The sequence below is a fragment of the Pseudophryne corroboree genome, chromosome 4 (assembly GCF_028390025.1).
Source record: "Pseudophryne corroboree isolate aPseCor3 chromosome 4, aPseCor3.hap2, whole genome shotgun sequence".
NCBI classification, from domain to species: Eukaryota; Metazoa; Chordata; class Amphibia; order Anura; family Myobatrachidae; genus Pseudophryne; species Pseudophryne corroboree.
Genome location: NC_086447.1, coordinates 724,469,675 through 724,495,737, shown reverse-complemented (window position 1 = coordinate 724,495,737; position 26,063 = coordinate 724,469,675). Strand labels below are relative to the sequence as shown.

General features: G+C 46.3%; 1 protein-coding gene across 2 annotated transcripts in view; it reads right to left on the bottom strand.

Annotated features, from left to right (window-relative positions):
* The window catches only part of RMDN2 (regulator of microtubule dynamics 2), a 296,636-nt gene that overhangs the window by 264,645 nt on the left and 5,928 nt on the right, over window positions 1-26,063 (bottom strand). Inside the window, exons 1-2 of one of the 2 annotated variants that reach the window (XM_063918056.1) lie at window positions 18,526-18,570; window positions 14,479-15,260 (exon numbers count right to left, since the gene is read on the bottom strand). In XM_063918056.1, the coding sequence (XP_063774126.1) occupies window positions 14,479-14,912 (434 nt within the window). In that variant the 5' untranslated portion in view covers window positions 14,913-15,260; window positions 18,526-18,570. Of the gene's footprint in view, window positions 1-14,478; window positions 15,261-18,525; window positions 18,571-26,063 lie in introns of those variants that run through there. The other variant, XM_063918055.1, reaches the window with a different exon arrangement.

Genomic DNA, 26,063 nt, shown 5'->3' with positions numbered 1-26,063 from the left:
TAATTCTTTCTTGATACAATACGCAATATTATTTCTATTTTAATAAAAACAATTCCAATAAACGTATCTGGAACTGAACTTTTAAAAAGAAAAATGTCTTTCAAAACATTGCCAAAAATGTGTACTTTATAAACTGAGCAGCAGATGGCGTATTCTGTATACACAAAGGGCGGGATGTAATGAAGTCCAGAAAAATAGCAGCTAGTCATTTAAGTTATATTTCAGACCACAAAAAGTCTTATATTGCATACTTTTATTTCTAAAGTAATAAAAATTTCTAGAGAAATAAAAATACCAACTTTTTTTTTTTTTTTTTTTTTTTTTTTAAAATACAGCTTTCTGTCCAACTCAGAAAATAAGTTGTCAAAAACAACTTAAAATTGTCTTCTTAAATTCAAAGACTTCAATACTGTGCATAATAATGCTGGCAGGTAGAATAAGCTCTTTATTAGTAATCTCAGCTCAGGAATAAGACGATTATGCAGGGGGCGTTAGTATGAATAGAAGTCTCATACCTCTAAGGAAACAATTTTGCAAACATGATGTGTTCAGTTTCCAAAACAATGCACTTTAAAGTATTAACGAAAATAACGTAAATGTACACTATTATGACCATGTATAATAATGCTTATAGCACGCATTCTCTCAGCCCTGTTCTGCAGAGAAGTGCAGCAGGTGAATAGCTGCAGCGCAGCATCTACGGGTAGGGATGCCCACTTATCAACGGTGGCTCTAAATCACTGATGGTCTATAACCAATGTCAAGTACTTTTACCAGCGATGGGGTAGAACCAGATAGTTTTCCCTAATCAAAGGTAGCCACAAATCCAATGTTTTTCGTGGTTTTGTTTGACGTTTACACAGTGGTGGTGGTGGTGGTGGTGGTGCTGCTGCTGCACAGAGCTGCTTAGTTGTCAGCCAGCAGGCCTGCGCCGCCCCCAGCTCACACACACAGTGCACCGTGCTGGGAATTGGATGACCTGACTGCTTGACAGGTTCAGCTGTCATTCACACCCTAGCCCCGTCCCCAGCTTTTCTCTGACAGGAGTCAGCACACATGTGCGAAAAATACAGATTGCAAAACTACCGATGGTACATCATAGAATAGTTACTTACCATAGATGGTTTGTGCCACCATCACCATTGATTGTTACTAGTATCAATGGACTTCCATGGTGATCCCTATCTATAGTTGTGCTGCCCCGAGTGATGAAAACAGGGGTATGCCGAAAGGCTATGTCCCTTCCCATAAGCCCAAGTGCCATATTTTGAGATGTATGTTATACAGATGTAGCCACCTTTGTCTTGACCGATTCTCCGCCTAGACGTCCGTTTAGTCACGCTAAGGCGATAGCTGAGTTTAATCACAGGCAGGCGCGTTGAGGCGATCTAGATACTCAGCATGCATTACACATCTCCACCACTGGGTGGCTAATGCTCCACTAATCCAGTACTTTCGATCGTACAGTATAGCGGCGGATTGATCTACCTGTACCTGTACAGCTCTGGCAATTGGTCAGTGACGACTGTAATGTTAATACTGTAGGCGTAACGGGAGGCGGTGGAAAAAGATGGTGACCTACTGTAGAGTACTGTATGTGTATGGAGACGCAACTAATTGTGTAAAAGGAAGAATGTACAGTACAACGTATAAACACCGTGCTTTTAAAATACATGAGCGTCTGAGTTCCCTAAGACATAATGGGAATGGAGGGCTAGCAGGAGGCGGTGGAAAATACCGTGCTTTACAAATGCGAGTGTCCGAGTCCTCTAAGGCATAAACCAACACCAATGGGGTGGGGGCCGGGCGCTGTTTGCAGTACTTTTACACATGAAATTGGGAATCTCTCATGAGGCATCGTGGGCTAGGGGTGAAGGCTCCCACCTCCCACGCTGAGGGTCCAGGGTTCGAGACCTGATGTGCCTTCTTTTTTTTTTAATTGTAATAATACACTGTATTATTTTATTTTCATTGTAAGACAGTCAATGGAAAGGTGCACACAAGTTACATATAAATCAGAGTACATCTGCAGGAGCGATTCTTTACGCTAAATGCAACTACACAGCGGCAATGAGTAGAAATTAGTGTATTCTGACGCAACAAATTGAGCAAAATAGTACAGTAGATCTTCGGCGTTTGTGTATTGCACAGGATCTGAATTCCCTCCCTGTCTACTACATGATCTGTGCAAGCTCCCAGGGGGGAAGGGCGATAGAGGTAGGGGGAGACGATGGAAAATACCGTGCCTTTGAAATGCAATTATATGAGCGTCCGAGTCCCCTACGGCATAAACCAACACCAATGGGAAGGAAGTGCCAACCTTTTTTTTTTATGTGTTCCCTTGACATTCACTTTAATATTTTTTTTTCTCTCTAATACATCCAATGGAAGGATGCACACAAGTTTCATATAAATCAGAGTAGATCTGCAGGAGCGATTCTTTACGCTAAATGCATCTACACAGCGGTAATGAGTAGAAATGAGTGTATTCTGAGTGAGCAAAACAGTACAGTAGATCTTCGGCGTTTGTGTATTGCACAGGACCTGAATTCCCTCCCTGTTCACTGCATGATCTGTGCAGGCTCCCAGGGGGGGAAGGGCGATGGGCTAGCAGGAGGCTACTGGGGACTCAGACTCATACAGTACTTGCATTTCAAAAGCACAGTATTTTCCGACGCCTCCCGCTTGCCCATCGCCCTTCCCCCCTGGGATCCTGCACAGGTCATGCAGTAGACAGGGAGGGAGTTATTCACATAAACTAGGGCAAAGCTGCAGGAGCAGTTGTACTGTTTAGGGTCTATGCACCATATGGTATACATACAATTCTGTAGCAGGGTAGACTCAATTGAAATGGCTACCGCCTGCGACTCCTCACCCAATGGAGGCCCTCGGCTATGGAGCAAGTAACAGCACAGATTTGGTAGGTCACGGGGCAATGCTGAAGGAGCGTCAGAATCCCCTAGCTAAAATACACAGGGGTGATAGGGATAAGTGAGGTCTTTGCGCATAACGACACACCGCAAAGTTCCCCGTGGTTTTGATTATGCCTTTTCTTTGAACACAGTATTTTCCACTGCCTCACCCTACCCCCATCCCACTTTCCCCTTCCCCCCTGGGAGCCTGCAAAGTACATGCAGTAGACAGGGAGGGAGTTCCGATCAGGTTACAAGACATGTGCAACAGTATACTACTGTATGTAGGAAAATCCACCGCCCACTCTGATTTATGTGAAACCTGTGTGCACCCGTCCATTGAATGTATAACAAAGAAAAATAATAATAATAATAAAGTGAATGTTACAGGAACACATTAAAAAAAGGTTGGCACTTCCTTCCCATTGGTGTTGGTTTATGCCTTAGGGGACTCGGACGTTAATACTTGTATTTCAAAAGCACAGTGTTTTCCACCGCCTCTCCCTACCCCCATCGCCCTTCCCCCCTGGGAGCCTGCACAGGTCATGCAGTGGACAGGTAGGGAGTTCAGGTCAGGTACAATACACAAATGCTGACGATCTACAGTACTGTGTTGCTCAGTTAGTTGCGTCGGAATACAATAATTTATACTCATTACCGCTGTGTATTTGTATATAGCGGAATGAATCGCTGCTGCAGATTTACTTTGATTTATGTGAAACCTGTGTGCACCCTTTCATTGAATGTACAACAAAGAAAAAAATAATAAAGTGAATGTCACGGGAACATAGAAAAAAAAAAGATTGGCACTTTGTGACTCTCAGCATGGGAGGTGGGAGCCTTCATCACTAGGTTGGTATGGAAGGGGAGACAATTAGCTACCGGAGGGTACCAACCCCAAGTTTCTGTGACCCCCACAAGGCTCATGGCAAGCGTCGGAACCTATGGTGGGTCTGAATTAACGGTCCCATTATAGTCTATGGGAAAATGGGTCCACTTTGCGTACTGATATCTCTAGTTCTGGGTGTACCAGAGACTCAGGACTTGTACCCTACAAAAGAGGAGATTCTTGGCTTTCGGGACAGACCAACCACTAGTTTATGTGACACTGGGAAGGGAAACGGGAAGCAACCGTGTTTCGGGTCCCCTCCAGTTGTCCGCCTAGCTTGCACAGGATACAGGGTTTCTGGCTAGATAGGAAATACTGTACAGAAATGCTAAGGATGGTAATTTGACATGCAGGAACATAGGGAGGAGTTTTTATCTCACTCCATTATACTTAGAAAAATTACACTTGCCACTGTACGTTACAAGCTGTTTGTGCTAATTAGTACACTAGTAGAACATACTGTACAGAGATACTAAGGACAGTGATTTGGCATCCACGAACTTAGGGAGGAGCTTTTATCTCTCTCCATTGTAATCTTTCTAAGTATAATGGAGAGAGATAAAAGCTCCTCCCTAAATTCCTGGGTGCCAAATTATCGTCTTTAGTATCTCTGTATAGTATTTTCTATTAGGGTACTAATTAGCACGGACAGCTTGTAAAGTACAGCGGCAAGTTTAATCTTTCTATGTAAAATGGAGAGAGATAAAAGCTCCTCTGGAAGTTCCCAGATGCCAAATCACCATTCTTAGTATCTCTGTACAGTATGTTCTACTAGTATACTAATTAGCATGAACAGCTTTTAACTGGATGCCAAATCACCATACTTCGTATCTCTGTACAGTATGTTCTATTAGGGTACTAATTAGCACGAACAGCTTGTAACGTAGAGTGGCAAGTTTAATCTTTCTATGTATAATGGAGAGAGATAAAAGCTCCTCAATAAGTTCCTGGATACAAAATCACCATACTTAGTATCTCTGTACAGTATGTTCTATTAGGGTACCAATTAGCTGTTTGTGCTAATTAGTACCCTAATAGAAAATACTATGCAGAGATACTAAGGATGGTGATTTGGCAACCAGGAACTTAGGGAGGAGCTTTTATCTCTCTATATTATACATAGTAAGATTAAAATTGCCACTGTACGTTACAAGCTGTTTGTGCTAATTAGTGTGTTGTTATTTGCTCCATAGCGGAGTGCCTCCTAGGAGCTAGGAGTCACAGGCGGTAGCCATTTCAATTGAGTCTGCCCTGCTATAGAATTGTATGTGTACCGTACGGTGCATAGAACCTTTACAGTAGAAACTCTCCTGCAGCTTTGCCCTGCTTTATGTAAAACTTGTGTTTTGTCAGTTTGCTATGCGATCGAGCCCGGTGCAACGTAATGTGCATAGACCTCGCTTATTTCTATCGCCCCTGTGTATTTTGGCTAGGGGATTGTGACGCTCCTTCAGCATTGCCCCGTAGCCATCGCTGCCTGCCACGAGGTGGGGGTTCAGGGGTAATGGTCATTTTGCCAGTGTGCTATGCGATTGAGTCCGGTGTACCGTAATGTGCAGACCTAGCTTATCCCTATCGCCCCTGTGTATTTTAGCTAGGGGATTGTGACGCTCCTTCAGCATTGCCCCATGCACAAGGGTTCAGGGGCGGCGGCCATTTTGCCAGTGTGCTATGCGATCGAGTCCGGTGTACCATAATGTGCATAGACCTCGCTTATTCCTATCGCCCCTGTGTATTTTAGCTAGGGGATTGTGACGCTCCTTCAGCATTGCCCCATAGCCTGTAAAATCTGGACTGTTACTTGCTCCGTAGCCTAGGGCCTCTGTGGGGCAAGGAGTCATAGGTGGTAGCCATTTCTATTGAGTCTGCCCAGCTACAGAATTGTATGTGTACTGTACGGTGCATAGAACCTTAACAGTAGAACTGCTCATGCAGCTTTGCCCTGGTTTATGTGAATAAAAAAAATAATAAAGTGTCCGGGAAAAAATAAGAATTTACTTACCGATAATTCTATTTCTCGGAGTCCGTAGTGGATGCTGGGGTTCCTGAAAGGACCATGGGGAATAGCGGCTCCGCAGGAGACAGGGCACAAAAAGTAAAGCTTTAGGATCAGGTGGTGTGCACTGGCTCCTCCCCCTATGACCCTCCTCCAAGCCTCAGTTAGGATACTGTGCCCGGACGAGCGTACACAATAAGGAAGGATTTTGAATCCCGGGTAAGACTCATACCAGCCACACCAATCACACTGTACAACCTGTGATCTGAACCCAGTTAACAGTATGATAACAGCGGAACCTCTGAAAAGATGGCTCACAACAATAATAACCCGATTTTTGTAACTATGTACAAGTAATGCAGATAATCCGCACTTGGGATGGGCGCCCAGCATCCACTACGGACTCCGAGAAATAGAATTATCGGTAAGTAAATTCTTATTTTCTCTATCGTCCTAGTGGATGCTGGGGTTCCTGAAAGGACCATGGGGATTATACCAAAGCTCCCAAACGGGCGGGAGAGTGCGGATGACTCTGCAGCACCGAATGAGAGAACTCCAGGTCCTCCTTAGCCAGGGTATCAAATTTGTAGGATTTTACAAACGTGTTTGCCCCTGACTAAATAGCCGCTCGGCAAAGTTGTAAAGCCGAGACCCCTCGGGCAGCCGCCCAAGATGAGCCCACCTTCCTTGTGGAATGGGCATTTACATATTTTGGCTGTGGCAGGCCTGCCACAGAATGTGCAAGCTGAATTGTATTACACATCCAACTAGCAATAGTCTGCTTAGAAGCAAGAGCACCCAGTTTGTTGGGTGCATACAGGATAACAGCAAGTCAGTTTTCCTGACTCCAGCCGTCCTGGAACCTATACTTTCAGGGCCCTGACAACATCCAGCAACTTGGAGTCCTCCAAGTCCCTAGTAGGCGCAAGGCACCACAATAAGCTGGTTCAGGTGAAACACTGACACCACCTTAGGGAGAGAACTGGGGACGAGTCCGCAGCTCTGCCCAGTCCGAATGGACAAATAGATATGGGCTTTTTTGAGGAAAAAAAACCCACCAATTTGACACTCGCCTGGCCCAGGCCAGAGCCAAGAGCATGGTCACTTTTCATGTGAGATGCTTCAAATCCACAGATTTGACTGGTTTTAAACCAATGTGATTTGAGGAATCCCAGAACTACGTTGAGATCCCACAGTGCCACTGGAGGCACAAAAGGGGGTTGTATATGCAATACTCCCTTGACAAACTTCTGGACTTCAGGAACTGAAGCCAATTCTTTCTGGAAGAAAATCGACAGGGCCGAAACTTTGAACCTTAATGGGCCCCAATTTGAGGCCCATAGACACTCCTGTTTGCAGGAAATGCAGGAATCGACTGAGTTGAAATTTCTTCGTGGGGCCTTCCTGGCCTCACACCACGCAACATATTTTCGCCACATGTGGTGATAATGTTGTGCGGTCACCTCCTTCCTGGCTTTGACCAGGGTAGGAATGACCTCTTCCGGAATGCCTTTTTCCCTTAGGATCCGGCGTTCCACCGCCATGCCGTCAAACGCAGCTGCGGTAAGTCTTGGAACAGACATGGTACTTGCTGAAGCAAGTCCCTTCTTAGCGGCAGAGGCCATAAGTCCTCTGTGAGCATCTCTTGAAGTTCCGGGTACCAAGTCCTTCTTGGCCAATCCGGAGCCATGAGTATAGTTCTTACTCCTCTACGTCTTATAATTCTCAGTACCTTAGGTATGAGAAGCAGAGGAGGGAACACATACACCGACTGGTACACCCACGGTGTTACCAGAACGTCCACAGCTATTGCCTGAGGGTCTCTTGACCTGGCGCAATACCTGTCCCGTTTTTTGTTCAGACGGGACGCCATCATGTCCACCTTTGGTATTTCCCAACGGTTCACAATCATGTGGAAAAACTTCCCGATGAAGTTTCCACTCTCCCGGGTGGAGGTCGTGCCTGCTGAGGAAGTCTGCTTCCCAGTTTCCACTCCCGGAATGAAACACTGCTGACAGTGCTATCACATGATTTTCCGCCCAGCGAAAAGTCCTTGCAGTTTTTGCCATTGCCCTCCTGCTTCTTGTGCCGCCCTGTCTGTTTACGTGGGCGACTGCCGTGATGTTTTTCCCACTGGATCAATACCGGCTGACCTTGAAGCAGAGGTCTTGCTAAGCTTAGAGCATTATAAATTTACCCTTAGCTCCAGTATATTTATGTGGAGAAAAGTCTCCAGACTTGATCACACTCCCTGGAAATTTTTTCCTTGTGTGACTGCTCCCCAGCCTCTCGGGCTGGCCTCCGTGGTCACCAGCATCCAATCCTGAATGCCGAATCTGCGGCCCTCTAGAAGATGAGCACTCTGTAACCACCACAGGAGAGACACCCTTGTCCTTGGATATAGGGTTATCCGCTGATGCATCTGAAGATGCGATCCGGACCATTTGTCCAGCAGATCCCACTGAAAAGTTCTTGCGTGAAATCTGCCGAATGGAATTGCTTCGTAGGAAGCCACCATTTTTACCAGGACCCTTGTGCAATGATGCACTGACACTTTTCCTGGTTTTAGGAGGTTCTTGACTAGCTCGGATAACTCCCTGGCTTTCTCTTCCGGGAGAAACACCTTTTTCTGGACTGTGTCCAGAATCATCCCTAGGCACAGCAGACGTGTCGTCAGGATCAGCTGCGATTTTGGAATATTTAGAATCCATCCGTGCTGTTGTAGCAGTATCCGAGATAGTGCTACTCCGACCTCCAACTGTTCCCTGGACTTTGCCCTTATCAGGAGATCGTCCAAGTAAGGGGTAATTAAGACGCCTTTTCTTCGAAGAAGAATCATCATTTCGGCCATTACCTTGGTAAAGACCCGGGGTGCCGTGGACAATCCAAACGGCAGCGTCTGAAACTGACAGTGACAGTTCTATACCACGAACCTGAGGTACCCTTAGTGAGAAGGGCAAATTTGGGACATGGAGGTAAGCATCCCTGATATCCCCGGACACTATATAGTCCCCTTCTTCCTGGTTCGTTATCACTGCTCTGAGTGACTCCATCTTGATTTGAACCTTTGTAAGTGTTCAAATTTTTTTAGATTTAGAATAGGTCTCACCTAGCCTTCTGGCTTCAGTACCACAATATAGTGTGGAATAATACCCCTTTCCTTGTTGTAGGAGGGGTAATTTGATTATCACCTGCTGGGAATACAGCTTGTGAATTTTTTCCCATACTGCCTCCTTGTCGGAGGGATACCTTGGTAAAGCAGACTTCAGGAGCCTGCGAGGGGGAAACGTTTCGACATTCCAATCTGTACCCCTGGGATACTACTTGTAGGATCCAGGGGTCCTGTACGGTCCCAGCGTCATGCTGAGAGCTTGGCAGAAGCGGTGGAAGGCTTCTGTTCCTGGGAATGGGCTGCCTGCTGCAGTCTTCTTCCCTTTCCTCTATCCCTGGGCAAATATGACTCTTATAGGGACGAAAGGACTGAGGCTGAAAAGACGGTGTCTTTTTCTGCAGAGATGTGACTTAGGGTAAAAACGGTGGATTTTCCAGCAGTTGCCGTGGCCACCAGGTCCGATGGACCGACCCCAAATAACTCCTCTTCCTTTATACGGCAATACACCTTTGTGCCGTTTGGAATCTGCATCACCTGACCACTGTCGTGTCCATAAACATCTTCTGGCAGATATGGACATCGCACTTACTCTTGATGCCAGAGTGCAAATATCCCTCTGTGCATCTCGCATATATAGAAATGCATCCTTTAAATGCTCTATAGTCAATAAAATACTGTCCCTGTCAAGGGTATCAATATTTTTAGTCAGGGAATCCGACCAAGCCACCCCAGCTCTGCACATCCAGGCTGAGGCGATCGCTGGTCGCAGTATAACACCAGTATGTGTGTATATACTTTTATATGATATTTTCCAGCCTCCTGTCAGCTGGCTCCTTGAGGACGGCCCTATCTATAGACGGTACCGCCACTTGTTTTGATAAGCGTGTGAGCGCCTTATCCACCCTAAGGGGTGTTTCCCAACGCGCCCTAACTTCTGGCGGGAAAGGGTATACCGCCAATAATTTTCTATCGGGGGGAACCCACGCATCATCACACAACTCATTTAATTTATCTGATTCAGGAAAAACTACAGGTAGTTTTTTCACATCCCACATAATACCCTCTTTTGTGGTACTTGTAGTATCAGAAATATGTAACACCTCCTTCATTGCCCTTAACGTGTGGCCCTAATAAGGAATACGTTTGTTTATTCACCGTCGACACTGGATTCAGTGTCCGTGTCTGTGTCTGTGTCGACCGACTAAGGTAAACGGGCGTTTTAAAACCCCTGACGGTGTTTTTGAGACGTCTGGACCGGTACTAATTGTTTGTCGGCCGTCTCATGTCGTCAACCGACCTTGCAGCGTGTTGACATTATCACGTAATTCCCTAAATAAGCCATCCATTCCGGTGTCGACTCCCTAGAGAGTGACATCACCATTACAGGCAATTGCTCCGCCTCCTCACCAACATCGTCCTCATACATGTCGACACACACGTACCGACACACAGCACACACCCAGGGAATGCTCTGATAGAGGACAGGACCCACTAGCCCTTTGGAGAGACAGAGGGAGAGTTTGCCAGCACACACCAAAAAACGCTATAATTATATAGGGACAACCTTATATAAGTGTTTTCCCTTATAGCATCTTTTTATATATTTCTAACGCCAAATTAGTGCCCCCCCTCTCTGTTTTAACCCTGTTTCTGTAGTGCAGTGCAGGGGAGAGCCTGGGAGCCTTCCCTCCAGCCTTTCTGTGAGGGAAAATGGCGCTGTGTGCTGAGGAGATAGGCCCCGCCCCTTTTTCGGCGGGCTCGTCTCCCGCTCTTCAACGGATTCTGGCAGGGATTAAATATCTCCATATAGCCCCCGGAGGCTATATGTGAGGTATTTTTTGCCAAAAAATAGGTTTACATTGCCTCCCAGGGCGCCCCCCTCCCAGCGCCCTGCACCCTCAGTGACTGCCGTGTGAAGTGTGCTGAGAGCAATGGCGCACAGCTGCAGTGCTGTGCGCTACCTTAAGAAGACTGAGGAGTCTTCTGCCGCCGATTCTGGACCTTCTTCTCTTTTCAGCATCTGCAAGGGGGCCGGCGGCGAGGCTCCGGTGACCATCCAGGCTGTACCTGTGATCGTCCCTCTGGAGCTAATGTCCAGTAGCCAAAGAAGCCAATCCATCCTGCACGCAGGTGAGTTCACTTCTTCTCCCCTAAGTCCCTCGTTGCAGTGATCCTGTTGCCAGCAGGACTCACTGTAAAATAAAAAACCTAAGCTAAACTTTTCTAAGCAGCTCTTTAGGAGAGCCACCTAGATTGCACCCTTCTCGGCCGGGCACAAAAATCTAACTGAGGCTTGGAGGAGGGTCATAGGGGGAGGAGCCAGTGCACACCACCTGATCCTAAAGCTTTACTTTTTGTGCCCTGTCTCCTGCGGAGCCGCTATTCCCCATGGTCCTTTCAGGAACCCCAGCATCCACTAGGACGATAGAGAAACTAACATGCAGTTGTACTTTAGGAATCGAACTCAGGACTCTGAGTATAGGAAGCGGAACACTTCCCCACTTCGCCACAGACAGATGAATAAATCCATTGGTTTTGATTATGCTGTAATGACTACGGGATTAGGATGCTAACATACTGTACAAAATTCCTAATCTCAAGAGGCAATAGTGAACTTCTAACACGTCCATTTGCGACAGTGTACACTACTGGTTTTCTGTTGTTTTGTCTGCGGGACTTGGACGCTCACATATTCATAAAGTACTGTAGATGGATCATATACTGTATGCTGTACTATCTGTGTCTGTATCGTATATACTGTATTATATAATGCAGCGTAATGAGTATTTACTGTATGCAGCGTAATGAGACGCCTAAGTAAAGTAGTCCTTATTATATATTTCAGTATTGTATTTTACGGGAGACCACACGCATGCTCAGTGGTGATTGTAAAAAGCGACATCTGGTGGCTGATCGCAGGTATTACACGTAAAGGTAACGCCAAACGCTCTGACTGCCTCCGTGCGATTAGGTACGCCTCTCTGTGACTAGGCGCGCATCCCTACGCTGCGTATGCTCGATCGGGACAAACACCTCAGCCAGTCAAGATAAAGGTGGCTACATCTGTAGAACAGAGGTTCTCAAACTCGGTCCTCGGGGGCCCACACAGTGCATGTTTTGCAGGTAACCCAGCAGGTGCACAGGTGTATTAATTACTCACTGACACATTTTAAAAGGTCCACAGGTGGAGCTAATTATTTCACTTGCGATTCTGTGAGGAGACCTGCAAAACATGCACTGTGTGTGCCCCCGAGGACAGAGTTTGAGAACCTCTGTTATAGAAACAGCATTAAATAGAATGGTCGCTACATAACAAAAAATGTTGTGGAAGATGTGACAAGTCTTCTAAAGAGGACAAATGGAGAACTTGCCTATAGCAACCAATGAGCTTCTAGTTATCATTTATCTAGTACAAACTGATACGTGAAATGTGATTGGTTGTTATGATCAACTTCTCCACTCGTCCTCTTTAGAATGTTTGATACATCTACCCCACTGATTTGCTGCATCTGAGCAAAAGCTACAATTTGCTATATGTTATGAAGGTTCATTTACAAACAAGTAAATATGAAGATCTGACTATTCTTTATTTGTGTGATAGATCTGTTTATCTGCCTATAGCGATTCATGGTTGTCGACCCCTTCTTGGTCTTTGGGTTCCCCTGATTTCCCCTTATAGAAATGTTGTTGTACTGCAGAAAATGGACATGGTGGAAGCAATAAAACATCCGCCCTACTTCCACAATGGAGTAACCCCTTTCCATTAACATAAGCGTTTATGTTAATTCTCCTAAAGCACTAATTTGTTTATTTTTAGGTTTTCCTAAAAGTGTGGAGACATTAATAGAGTCACTATTACATGCGACAATTTTGTTTGTTAAATATTTTTGTTACTTTGCTAAAATTGTTAATCAAAGCTGCAATATGTGTTCCATGTTAGGGACGAGGCCTGGTTTACACCACTTCGGATCTGGCACAAAAATCACATCCTTTAGCAAATAATGCTGTGCACCCTCCAGTAACATTAGAACACCCCATAAAATGACCCTGCTCTACCCAGAGGGGACCAGGAGTGGAAGGGTGGCATTACCACACTCCTTCATTGTCACCATAAGAATGTATACAGGGTCAGGGGCGGATCCAGAAAAAAATTACAGGGGGGGCACCATAAGTGGTTGTGCTATCAATGAGGGGTGGAGTCAGAAGTGGAGTGGGCGTGACCAAGTTTTAGTGGGTGTGACCAATTGTGTGAGGGTGTGTGGTCAAGTGCTCAATGTGCTCAAAGGGTAGATGCTAGAAACAAGTGGGCTAAGGGACCATCTCCATCAGGGGGAGGAGCTATGCCAGCGGGATAGTTCCTCTACTATCCACGCCACCAACTATTACATTTAGTAATCAGGTGGCGAGCGAAGCGAGCCACTGAGCCCGAAGCGTGGCGAGCGAAGCGAGCCCGCGAGGGTACTTTTCGGGTACCCTGTTTGCCCGTAGCTCCTCCCCCTGGTGACGTGTCTCCTCCCCTAAGTACGTCAGAAGCTCCCTTCTCCCACTCGGATATAGAATCAACCGCGCTCAAAGTGCACCATTCTCCCTCCCCAGGTCACCCCCCCCCCCTAGCAAAAGACCGCTCACAGGAGGCAGCAGCACCATTCCCTCCCCCAGTCACCCCCACTCCCCCCCCAGCAAAAGACCGCTCACAGCAGGCAGCAGCACCATTCTCTCCCTCCCCAGATCACCCCCCACCCCCCAGCAAAAGACCACTCACAGCAGGCAGCAGAACTATTCTATCCCGTCCCCGTGTCACCCCCACTCCCCCCCCCCCCCCCAAACAAAAGACCACTCACCAGTAGAAAGCAGGTCCAGTCAGGCAGGCGTCGTCTTCTTGCTCGGTTGGCGGCTGCTCTCCCGGACCCTTGCGCTGCTGTGCACTGTTCCTTGGTACTGTCCCTCAGCGGTGGCGGGCGGCGGCGGTGCGCTGTCCCTCAGCGGCGGCGGGCGGCAGCGGTGCGCTGTCCTTCAGCGGCTGCGGGCGGCAGCGGTGCACTGTCCCTCAGCCGCCGCCGTGGCCTGGATCTGTGTTCCTCCTCCTGCTCGGCTCCTGACCTGCACTGACTGCAGGTCACATTTCTCCAGGGAGCCAATCAGGAGGAGGAACACACACACGCAGAGCAGCAGCAGCAGCAACTAACAGGGTGCCGGGTGCGTGTAGCAGCGCAGACTGTTAAAAATTACAGGGGGGGCACGTGCCTTGGTGCCCCCCCCTAAATCCGCCACTGGACAGGGTGAACCCCTGCCCACTCCATTGACCATGCTCCCTTATGTCCCAGAACCCTACCTGGGCCCATCCAATGTCTCATGGCCCTACCTCTATCCTGCAAGCTCATTTAAGTAGTGCCACATTAAATTAAATTTTTGCACAGTGGTAAGCATTCTAGTCTTTTCATGTCATCAGCCAAATAAACGTGATATACAAACAATGAAGTAAAATGTAATCTTTACATACAGATTTTCAACAACAAAATAAAATTGGTGGCAAGTTCTTGGCATAATATTTACTGTATTTAATCCTTACCCTCCTTCACTCTCTGCATCCTCAGAGCTGGGGTAGTCACCTTCCCCCTTGCTGGCTTCACTTTTCTTTCTTTTCGGAGTCCTGTGCTGAGGACTGATCTTGCGAGTATCAGTCTTTCCTCTTAGCTCATCCCTAATTTGTTCTTCCAATTTTGGAATACTTTCTTTTAAAAATTTCACCTCCTCCTTGAGCTCCTCTACATTTTTCAAAAGGGTTCCCAGTTTTTCCAGAATCTGTAATTGACGAGCTTGCAGGATAGTGACTGCCCCTTGGTTGTGCTGAATTTGGTTATCTCTACTTGACGGCAACTTCTCAAGCAAGCTAGGAAAGTAGTCATGTTTTCCATACTTACTCCAGCACAGCCATGCAATACTCACTCCTGCAGCTCCAGCAAGTACTCCCAAAAATAAGCCTCTGTTCTCTGGTTGAACCATTTTTCTTTAAACTGTGGTTTTTATTCTTCATTCATTACTACGAGAAATTAAACCTATTGCTCATGTTAAATGCAACTAAGAACTAAGCAAACTCTAATGATTTTTATCGTGATGGTTTTATCAGCAAGCAGGCAGCTTTGGAATGACAAAGTTCAGAGTAGAAGGCTACATTCTTCCCTTACTAAATTTATTACACAACCTTCTATCATGAGATAACGTTCTGCTAATGAAGGCTGCCATCAAGAACGCAATCGTCGTAGGAAAGACATGAATCCGAGTTCTGCGAAACACAGCATCTCACTTTTCAAAGTCCAAAGTCACCACCAAACTTCAAAGCCTTTTGGAAACCTGTCAAGCAAAAAAAGTTGTTTAGTAACCAGGAGAAAAAAAAAAAAAGAAAAAAAAAAAAAAGAACATGCTTAGCGTTACAGCTTATTGAATAGAACCCCCCCCCAAATGCTAAGAAAATATATTTTAAATGCACACTATATAATGCAACACTATGTTGAGTCTGAATCTTGATTAATGCATATTTTAATGTAAAACAAATATCCTTAAGTATTTCTGTAAAAATGCTTCAGATTGTCAAGTGATCAGGTTCTAAAATCTTTAGAGTGCATCATACTAGATACACAATATGTCACAGTACTTAAAGCAGCACTACCATCTAAATGTTACAAATTAATAACTTATCCGCTAGACCAGTGATCTCCGTCGTAGTATTTTCGGTAGCTCACAGAGCGCACGGGCTTGGGCACTCCTCCTCCCTTCATTTTTAATATTGTGCCGGCCGTCAGCCAATCAGAGCTCATGGACCGGCAGTGGCGGCACCTGACTGGCTGCCGGACCGCGAGTTTTGATTACCAGCACCATATTTTAAATGCCTGTTGCAGCCGGAGACTCTGTCACCCTCACCGCAGCCGCTCTCCGGACATCACAGGAGAGGCGCGCGCTGCACTCTCCTCCCCTTCCGTCCCTCATACAGGAGGAGCAGCACCAGTGGCAGTAGAAGAAGCCAGCAAGGGTTGGCACTGTGTGGGGCACTGTATCGGACACATGCAGGGGGCATTTTAAATGGCGCTGCGAGGGGAATTGTATTTGGCACTGCTGAGGGGCATTATTTGTGTATCTGGCATTGCTGAGAGGCATTACTTGTGTATCTGGTACTGCTGAGGGGCATTATCTGAGTATGTGGCACTACGCGGGGGGGGCATTACTTGTAGTTGTGAGGCCACACCCACTTTCACGAGGCCACACCCACTTTCGCAGGAACGTCCGCGCATTGGGGAGAGGGGATAGCTCCTTCAGAGATTTTATTTTCCGAAAGTAGCTCACACCCCAATTAAGGTTGGAGACCACTGCCCTAGACAGAGGTATATTGCAGGCTCCCCAGACAAAAAAATTATAATAATCTGTATACAGCAACGCCATGGGTTGCAGCAAATGGTAGGGAGAACAGTGGTAATGTCAGGGCCCTTCTAGCCAATCTTAAGGTGTGTACACACAGTGCGATATAGTCAAAATCATAAGGAAAGTTAGTGCATATTGCACCGTGTGTACAGAGCAAATTGCAATGCATAGTCCAAATCTCACCGTCTGTATGGACCTTAAGTCCCAGTGTGAGCATGAAAAAAATGCCCCCCAGCCCCCCACAAATAAATGTAAAAAAAAAACAAAAACACATATTTGCACACACCAAAGGTGTGGCCTCGATAAAAGGGGCATGGCCTTGCAGGAAAAGACTACCTTACACCCCAGTTGTGCCACGACACTATATTATACCCCACACAATAATGCCCTTTTACACATTATGCCCTACAGTTATGCCCCCGAGACCATAATAAGCCCCACACAGTAATGCCCCTTACACATTATGCCCCCGACATAATAATATGCCCCACAGTTATGCACGTGACACCATAATATGCCCTACACAGTAATGCCCCTTATACATTATGCTTCACACAGTAATGCACCCTGACACCATAATATTGTATACACAGTAATGCCGCTTTGCAAATAATGGCACACACAGCAGCACAGGCTACTTACTTTTATAGTATCTGCTTGTTGTCAGGGGTTGGTGACTGCATCTCCCTCCCCCCGTTTCTATTGGCCGCCTGGGTCTATGCAAGATCCCGGGTAGCACTGCGAGCGCCTGTGTCCATTCCATACTGGAACTAGAGGTCCAGTAGTACCTTTAGCATGTCTCCTCCCAAGCGGACATTTTGGCAGAGACATTTTTAGCTGTATTACAGGAGGATGGCCAGTTCGCACAGGGCCATCTTTTCGTATGGGCTCCATGAGCAATTGCCCAAGGGCCCCAGGAGTTTGAGGGTTGATAGCTGAGGGTCCCCTTTTTCCAGGGGTATCAGATTTGTGAAAATTGGCCCTGGGGAACTGGATATATCAGCCTACAAAACAGTGGTCCCTATCCGAGCCTGTTAAATGCTCTTCCCAGCCAGATATCTGGGGTTCTGTCTGAGTTTTTCCTGAGGGTATACTCCAAAAGCTGGCACTCTTCCATTTTGGTGGACACTGGCAGCTTGTCTCTACCATGCCCAGAACCAAAGATATCAGCCTTCCAGCAGCTGGTCCCTGCTCCAGCTTCACAAGCAGTTTTATAATTTCTTCGGTGGATTGCTCTGGCTCCTGATCCCCAAGTCCCCAGCACCTCCTGAAAGGTGGGACTCTCTAGTTTATCCCTTTGAAAGTTAAGAAAATTTATGTCCAGGAACTGGAGATATCTGCAGTCAAGCAAGCTGCCCTCCCACCAGAAAATTATGAATATTAAGCCCATATAATTTTCCACCCCTCCCCTGCATATTAAACACCCCCTACCACCCTGGAAGTCATTTACCAGGGCCCTTTCATTCAGCCCAACGCCCCCCTTCCACAGTTTAGTGTTTTCCCTCCCACCATCTGTGCAGTAAAGGAGTAATTAACAGAAATTACTGCTCCAGGTCCTACATGCTGAGCGGAAGATAGAACAGCCCCTACCTCCTGTGGGATATCAAAGCTGCCGCTGATAGCATCCCCCATCCCTACCGCTGGAGGTTAGGTAGGGGTCCCAGTGCATTGCTTTGCCCAGGGGCCTACACTGCTGTTAAGACGGCCCTCAGTGCACATGTAATACAGCTGCGGACAGTGGCCGCGGCACCTTGTGTGATCGCACTGCTTAGTCGGCCCTCAAAATGGCCCTGGGTAGTGTAGCTTTATACATTACAGAATGTATAAAAACTAAAGTTTCAGATTTTGTTTTACCTCACATTTCACAGGTATGGTAAGGCACATTTTTAAACAACATGGTAAAACAGTGCAGGAAGGGATAGCATAACAATTAATATAGTGTGGTAATAAATAGCTGGTTAGTAGAGTTAAACAAAATAGAGAGAACGACAGTAGTACCCCTTACATAGCATTCAAACTAGCAATAAAATAGCCTGCAATGCACAGTATAGCGAAAAAGTAAGTAAATAGTCTATAAACACTGCATAACAGACCCATGGACTGTACTACTTTTAATTTTCCAATTGTAAAGCACAATGGAATCTGTTGCGCTATATAAGAAACTTTAATAAATAAGTAAATAATATAAGAACCCCATACCCACCACATTGAGGGCCTAATTCAGATCTGATCGCAGCAGCAAATTTGTTAGCAAATGGACAAAACCATGGGGGTAATTCCAAGTTGATCGCAGCAGGATTTTTTTTAGCAATTGGGCAAAACCATGTGCACTGCAGGGGAGGCAGATATAACATGTGCAGAAAGAGTTAGATTTGGGTGGGTTATTTTGTTTCTGTGCAGGGTAAATACTGGCTGCTTTATTTTTACACTGCAAATTAGATTGCAGATTTAACACACCCCACCCAAATCTAACTCTCTCTGCACATGTTATATCTGCCTCCCCTGCAGTGCACATGGTTTTGCCCAATTGCTAAAAAAAAATCCTGCTGCGATCAACTTGGAATTACCCCCCATGTGCACTGCAGGTGTCGCAGATATAACATGTGCAGAGAGAGTTAGATTTGGGTGGGGTGTGTTCAAACTGAAATCTTAATTGCAGTGTAAAAATAAAGCAGCCAGTATTTACCCTGGACAGAAACAATATAACCCACCTAAATGTAATTCTCTTTGCACGTTACATCTGCCTCCCCTACAGTGCACATGGTTTTTGCCCATTTGCTAACAAATTTGTTGCTGCGATCACATCTGAATTAGGCCTTTAGGGGTCTATTTACTAATCCTTGGATGGAGATAAAGTCAATGGAGATAAAGTACCAGCCAATCGGCTCCTAACTGTCATTTTTCAAGCACAGCCTGTGACATGGCAGTTAGAAGCTGATTGGCTGGTACTTTATCTCCGTTGACTTTATCTCCATCCAAGGCTTAGTAAGTAGACCCCTTAGTTCCGTATTCCTGAATTAATACTCCTAAAGTAAGGATACAGATGGTGTGATGTGGGTGCAAACTGGCAGAAATTCCTAATTCAGTCCAAGCCTTTCATAGAGGTAAGTGTTCTTCAATCAAACAAAACTCATGTAATTAATCAGATTTCATATAAACGATACTCCTAAATACACATATTTCATATATATTACACTAGAAAAATTCCCAAAGTACATTGCTTATATTCCTTAAGTCTGGAAGTCCAGTATACAGTGCATCCGGAAAGTATTCATATCGCTTCACTTTTTCCACGTTTTGTTATATTACAACCTTATTCTAAACTGGAATAAATAAATTTTTTCCCCTCAAAATTCTACACCCAATACCCCAAAATGACGTGAAAAAAGTTTTTTTTTTAGATTTTTGACATTTATTAAAAATAAAAACTAAGAAATTACATGTACACGAGTATTCACAGCCTTTGCTCAATACTTTGTTGATGTACCTTTAGCAGCAATTACAGCCTCAAGTCTTTTTGAAAGCTTGGCAAGCCTATCTTTGGGAAGTTTCGCCCATTCCCTTTGCAGCACCTCTCAATCTCCATCAGGTTGGATGGGAAGAGTCTATGCACAGCCATTTTCAGATCTCTCCAGAGATGTTCAATCGGATTCAAGTCTGGGCTCTGGCTGGGCCACTCAAGGACATTCAGAGTTGTCCTGAAGCTACTCCTTTGATATCTTGGCTGTGTGCTTTGGGCCGTTGTCCTGCTGAAAGACGTCGCCCCAGTCTGAGGTCAAGAGTGTTCTGGAGCAGGTTTTCATCCAGGATGTCTCTGTACATTACTGCATTCGTCTTTCCCTCTGTCCTGACTAGTCTCCCAGTTCCTGTCGCTGAAGAACATCCCCACAGCATGATGCTACCACCACCATGATTCACTGTAGGAATAGTATTGGCCTGGGTTTGAGCGGTACCTGGTTTTCTCCAAACATGACGCCTGGCATTCACGCCAAGGAGTTCAATCTTTGTCTTATCAGATCAGAGAATTTTGTTTCTCGTAGTCTGAGAGTCCTTCAGGTGCATTTTGGCAAACTCCAGGCGGGCTGCCATATGTTTTTTGAGTGGCTTCCATCTGGCCACTCTACCATGCAGGCCTGATTGCAGCAATCCACCAGAGATGGTTGTCCTTCTGGAAGGTTCTCCTCTCTCCACAGAGGAATGCTGTAGCTCTGACAAAGTGACCATTGGGTTCTTGGTCACCTCCCTGACTAGTGCCCTTTTCCCCCAATCGCTCAGTTTAGACAGCTGGCCAGCTCTAGGAAGAGTCCTGGCTGTTGCGAACTTCTTCCATTTACGGATGATGGAGGCAACTGCGCTCATTGGGACCTTCAAAGCATTAGATATTTTTCTGTACCCTTCCCCAGATTTGTGCCTTGAGACAATCCTGTCTCGGAGGTCTACAGACAATTCCTTTGACTTCATGCTTGGTTTGTGCTCAGACATGCACCTGTCAAGTGTGGGACCTTATATAGATAGGTGTGTGCCTTTCCAAATCATGTCCAATCAACTGAATTTACCACGGGTGGACTCCAATTAAGCTGTAGGAACATCTCAAGGATGATCAGTGGAAACAGGATGCACCTAAGCTCAATTTTGAGCTTCATGGCAAAGGCTGTGAATACAGGTGGACGTTTGAATCCTTTCGGGAAAATTCTACATCACCTATTCTTCCCCCCTACACAGTGGAAAGAACTATTTCACATAGACTATATTACACTATGTTGTGTTTTATTTTTATTTTTCATGTGATACCATTATTTTGGTGAGAAACCATCCAATCAAGGGGACATTTGGAGCGCAGAAAGTGAGGTTGTACTTTTTCTATTACTTATCTACATGCGATTTCTTAGTTTTTATTTTTAATAAATTTGCAAAAATCTCCCCAAAACTTTTTTCACGTTGTCATTATGGGGAAGAATTTTGTGTGTGTAGAATTTTGAGGTAAAAAATTAATTTATTCCATTTTGGAATAAGGCTGTAACATAACAAAATGTGGAAAAAGTGAAGCGCTGTGAATACTTTCCGGATGCACTGTATGTAGGCTTGTAAGGTGCAAACCTGGGTTTAGAGAAGATGGTTGACTTCCGTTCAATATGACTTTAAAGGTCCCTCATTTTGTGACAATGATCGAGTCCTAAAATAATATACTAAGCTTTTGCAGGCTGGAGTGGTTATAGATCTGTTCTTATTATAGGACTTACCAAGCCCTGCATTTTGCTCCGGTCCTTTCCTAAATACCGTAAGCATATCTACCTACTGTATAAGTATTAGCTGTCTCTCGTAAATTTGAGACTGATGTATTGTGATAAAGCTGTCATTAAAGGCTCATACACACTTGGCGATTTTGAGCTGAAAGCAGCTCACTTTTGGTGTTTTGTGCTGCCTTCAGCTCAAAACCGCCCAGTGTGTATGCCCCGGCGATGAGTGATGAGCGCTGATGCGTGCTCCCGCTTCATCGCCGGCAGCCACCACTTATCTGCTGGTATTACCAGCAGATAAACGGCAGGGTGGACGGCTTTCCATAGCGTACCGCTATGGAAAGCCATTCACCCCCTGCTGACATCGCTGGGCAGGGGGGAAAAGCGCTCAGTGTGTATGCACTGAGCGATTTTCAGCCCAGCGATTGTCAGCCATCATCGCTGTGCATACACGCTGGGCAAAAACGCCCAGTGTCTATGCACCTTTAGGGGGACTACTGTAATTACAGCTTAAGTATAATAATTTATAGATCCCACAAATATCTGGTAAATATTTATTTTTCACTATGGTCAGGATTTTTCTGTATAGTTATGTCACAGCTTTTTCTTTCTCTCACTGAAGTAAACAGTAGTAGGATAACTTTAGCTCTCTCTCTCTCAGCTGCTTATCACTATGCAATGCTATCACCTCAGCTCTTCTCCTTCCACAGCTCCAATTGTCATTCATCCAAATGAAAATCAGTTGTATTTTAAAGTGACATTGGCCTCAGCCCTTTACAAAACTGCAGCCCTCTTTTCAGCACTATGTATTCATGCATACAGTCACAATACCACCACTGCACACTGCCCTCTGTCCAGCATAAGAACTTCATGCCAACTAGTCAATATATACTATTTATGACCTCATGATCACCACTCTTATGCCAACCATACCGTCAAATGCCAAGCCTAACAGCCACATGCCCTAAATACTGCATACTGCTCGTACCCCAGATATATTTTGTCAGAGCCAAACATAACATGCTTGTGCCCACCTTAGTCTAATTTCCACTGGGTACCTCACAATAAATATCTATGTAATTAAAATATATCAGGTCTTCAAAGTGTGGAGTAAGCCATAAAAAAAGGAGTCAAGCAATACGTGAAAGCAAGTGATTTTTCGCACTCCATCCTTGGAGGACATTAGAGGGCCACAACGTCAGCACACACCAAAAAACACTACTGTGGATTAAGACTCAATTTTAAATTAAAGACAGGCATATGCATTACTTGTAACTTGATATATATCATCAGGGGCGTCTTAAGCAAGGAGGGGGCCATGTGCAGACTCCGGGTGGGCCCCCTCCTCTCCACGGCGCTGTAGGCTCCGACACTGCGCCGGAGCCTACTGCACACGTGCAGGTCTCCAGAAACATGGCGCCCACCATGTTCCGGAGACAAAATTTAAAGTGCGCATGCGCGGCGGACATTTTGAAGTCGATTTTGTGCTGGACGGAGGCGGCTGCAGCGTCCGACGCTGGACTCCGCAGAGGTGAGTACTAAACTATGGGTGCAGTATGTGCGGTGTGGGGCTACGCCTGGAACCAGGGGCCCGTGTGCACCACACACATTCCACCCATTATAGAAACGCCAGTGTATATCATAGAATTTATATCATGTGTCTTCAACCTGTGGTCCTCCAGTAGTTGTGGAACTACACATCCCAGCATGCCCTGCTCAGTTTTAGCATGCTTTAATAGCAAAACTGTGGCAAGGCAAGCTGGGATGTGCAGTTCCACAGCAGCTGGAGGTCCGCAGGTTGAAGACCCATGATTTACATTATGTAAACGTGTGATTCCCACACTTTCTCCCCTACTCCTCTGCAGTCCCACTGCTTCCCACTGAGTCTTCTCCGCTCCCTTTTACTCCCACCCTCTCTTTTGTCACAAAACCCTTATGGCGTGTACACACGGTGCGATGCACTGTAAAGTCCGACATTGACTATTCTATGTGGCCGGAGCCCGGCTCCACCGATATATAATCAATGTTGGGCTGGCCAGCAGAGTTTATTTTTCCTTGTGATGCCAATCCCGCAGGTCAGTGCATCGGCATCGCACGGACTATACACACGATGAGACGTGCAATATATTTTCTTACAATTTTGACTATATAGTCAATATAGTAAGAAAAATCACACCATGTGTACAAACCTTAAGTCTCTCTACCCACCTCCTCTTTCTCTAGTTGTTTCTGAATTTATCAAGCTTCCTCATCACTGCAAAGCACATAAACTAAGTAGAGGATGGCAGCAATGACACCAGGGGCGGAACTCTGGGCGGCAATGGAGTCGGCTGCCGCCGGGCTCCTGCCCTCAAGGGGGCACATCTCCTCCACTGTCTGTGAGGGGAGGAGAGCGCAGCGTGCGTCTCCCCTGCCCCTCACTCTCCGGTGGCGGCGTCACGCTTCAATTCAGCGCCGGTCCATGAGCCAATCAGAGCTCGCGGACCGGCAGCTAAGGCTGCTGGTCTGCGAGCTTTGATTGGCTCACGGACCGGCGCCTAATTGAAGAGAGACACAGCCGCCGGAGAGTGAGGGGCAGGAGAGGCGCACGCTGCGCTCTCCTCCCCTCACAGACAGCAGCAGCGCGGTGAGCAGCACGGGGGAAGGGGGTCGTCATGTATATCTGGCACTGGGGGCATTGCTGGCACTGTGGGCACATGTATACCTGGCACTGGGGGGCATATCTGGCACTGTGGGGACACTGGCATTGGGGGCATAGCTGGCACTGTGGGGACATATATATCTGGCACTTGGGGGACATATATAGCGGGCACTGGGGGCATAGCTGGCACTGTGGGGACATGTATACCTGGCACTGGGGAGACATGTATATCTGGCACTGGGGGGCATATCTGGCACTGTGGGGATACTGGCATTGGGGGTATAGCTGGCACTGTGGGGACATATATATATATATATATATATATATATATATCTGGCACTGTGGGGACATATATATCTGGCACTTGGGGGACATGTATATCTGACACTGGGGGAATATCTGGCACTGGGGACATTGGCATTGGGGGCATAGCTGGCACTGTGGGGGCATATATATCAGGCACTGGGGGCATATCTGGCACGGGGGCATAGCTAGCACTGGGGGGACATGTATATCTGGCACTGGGGGCAGAGCTGGCATTGTGTGGGCACATGTATATCTGGCACTGGGGCATATCTGGTACTGTGGGGACACTGCATTGGGGGCATAGCTGGCACTTTGGGGACATATATATCTGGCACTAGGGGCATAGCTGGCACTGTGGGGACATATATAAGAGGTGTGAGTGTAAATGAGAGGCGTGTGTGTGTTTAAGTGAAAGAAGCGTTTGTGTGTTATACAGTATATATATATATATATATATATATATATATATATATACACATACACTGTATATCGGCACACCACTGCGCCAAAGCATCTACATTGTGACACGCTGTTGGGTGAGGGAGTACTGTAGGTGTGCTATAAAGGTATGCTGGTGTCTATTTTATTGTGATGACTGACTTGGAGTGCCGTCCACTTTGTATGTGTATCTATATTACTATTTGGAAATGCACCTGAGCACGCTGCTACTGTTCAACATGAGTGCCGGATAGCTACATATGAAGGGTGTGTGTGTATACAGTATGTAGGGGGGGCACCAACATTTATCATGCCTCCGGACGACTGGGGCGAACTTACGCCACTGAATGACACTGACAATAACATAGTGGTTTCAAATATTGTTTGAGTCATTAAAGGTACATGTAGGCATTGACTATTGTCTCTCTGGTAGTGGTTCTTCATATTAGCAGGTCTGAAGAGCCAAAGCTATTAGAAAGTTGCTTTAGGACCATCATGAGATAAAGCATTGAAGCCACAATGTAGAGTACACCAGGAGCCACCAGCAGCCAGCCGGAGGGATCTGAGCATGGCCTGTGCGGAGTGTAAGAAGGGTGAGCACAGGACCCTGCCCCTCCATCGGCGCTCAGTATATATAAAGCAACTGAGCCGGTTATCTGCCTCCTCCTCACCCGCAGCCCCAGCACCAACCCCTCCACCCGGTCACTACACTGCTCACCCAACACAGGGTCTCACCTCTTCCTGCCAGACTGATTCACCTTCTCCCCTCCGCCAGTGAGTGACCACGCATGTCCCAGATACCTCCGCTGTGAGCGCTGCGGGACTGGCTGGTGATTCCTGCATCCGTTTCTTGGTTACCGCAGCTACTTGTTGCCGAATCCCAGGATGGCAAGTAACCTTGGGTTGCAGCATAGTATATGGATGAGTGGCTGCAGAGTATGCAGTATATGGCGGGAGCAGTATATGGAGGAAAAGGTGCCCCGTATATAGGGGGCACTATATGGAGGAATATGGGGGTGCAGTGTGTATATAGATGCAGTATATGGTGGGGGTGCAGAATATGGAAGAGGATGGGGTGCAATGTATATAGGGGAAGTATATGGTGAAGGGGTGCAGTGT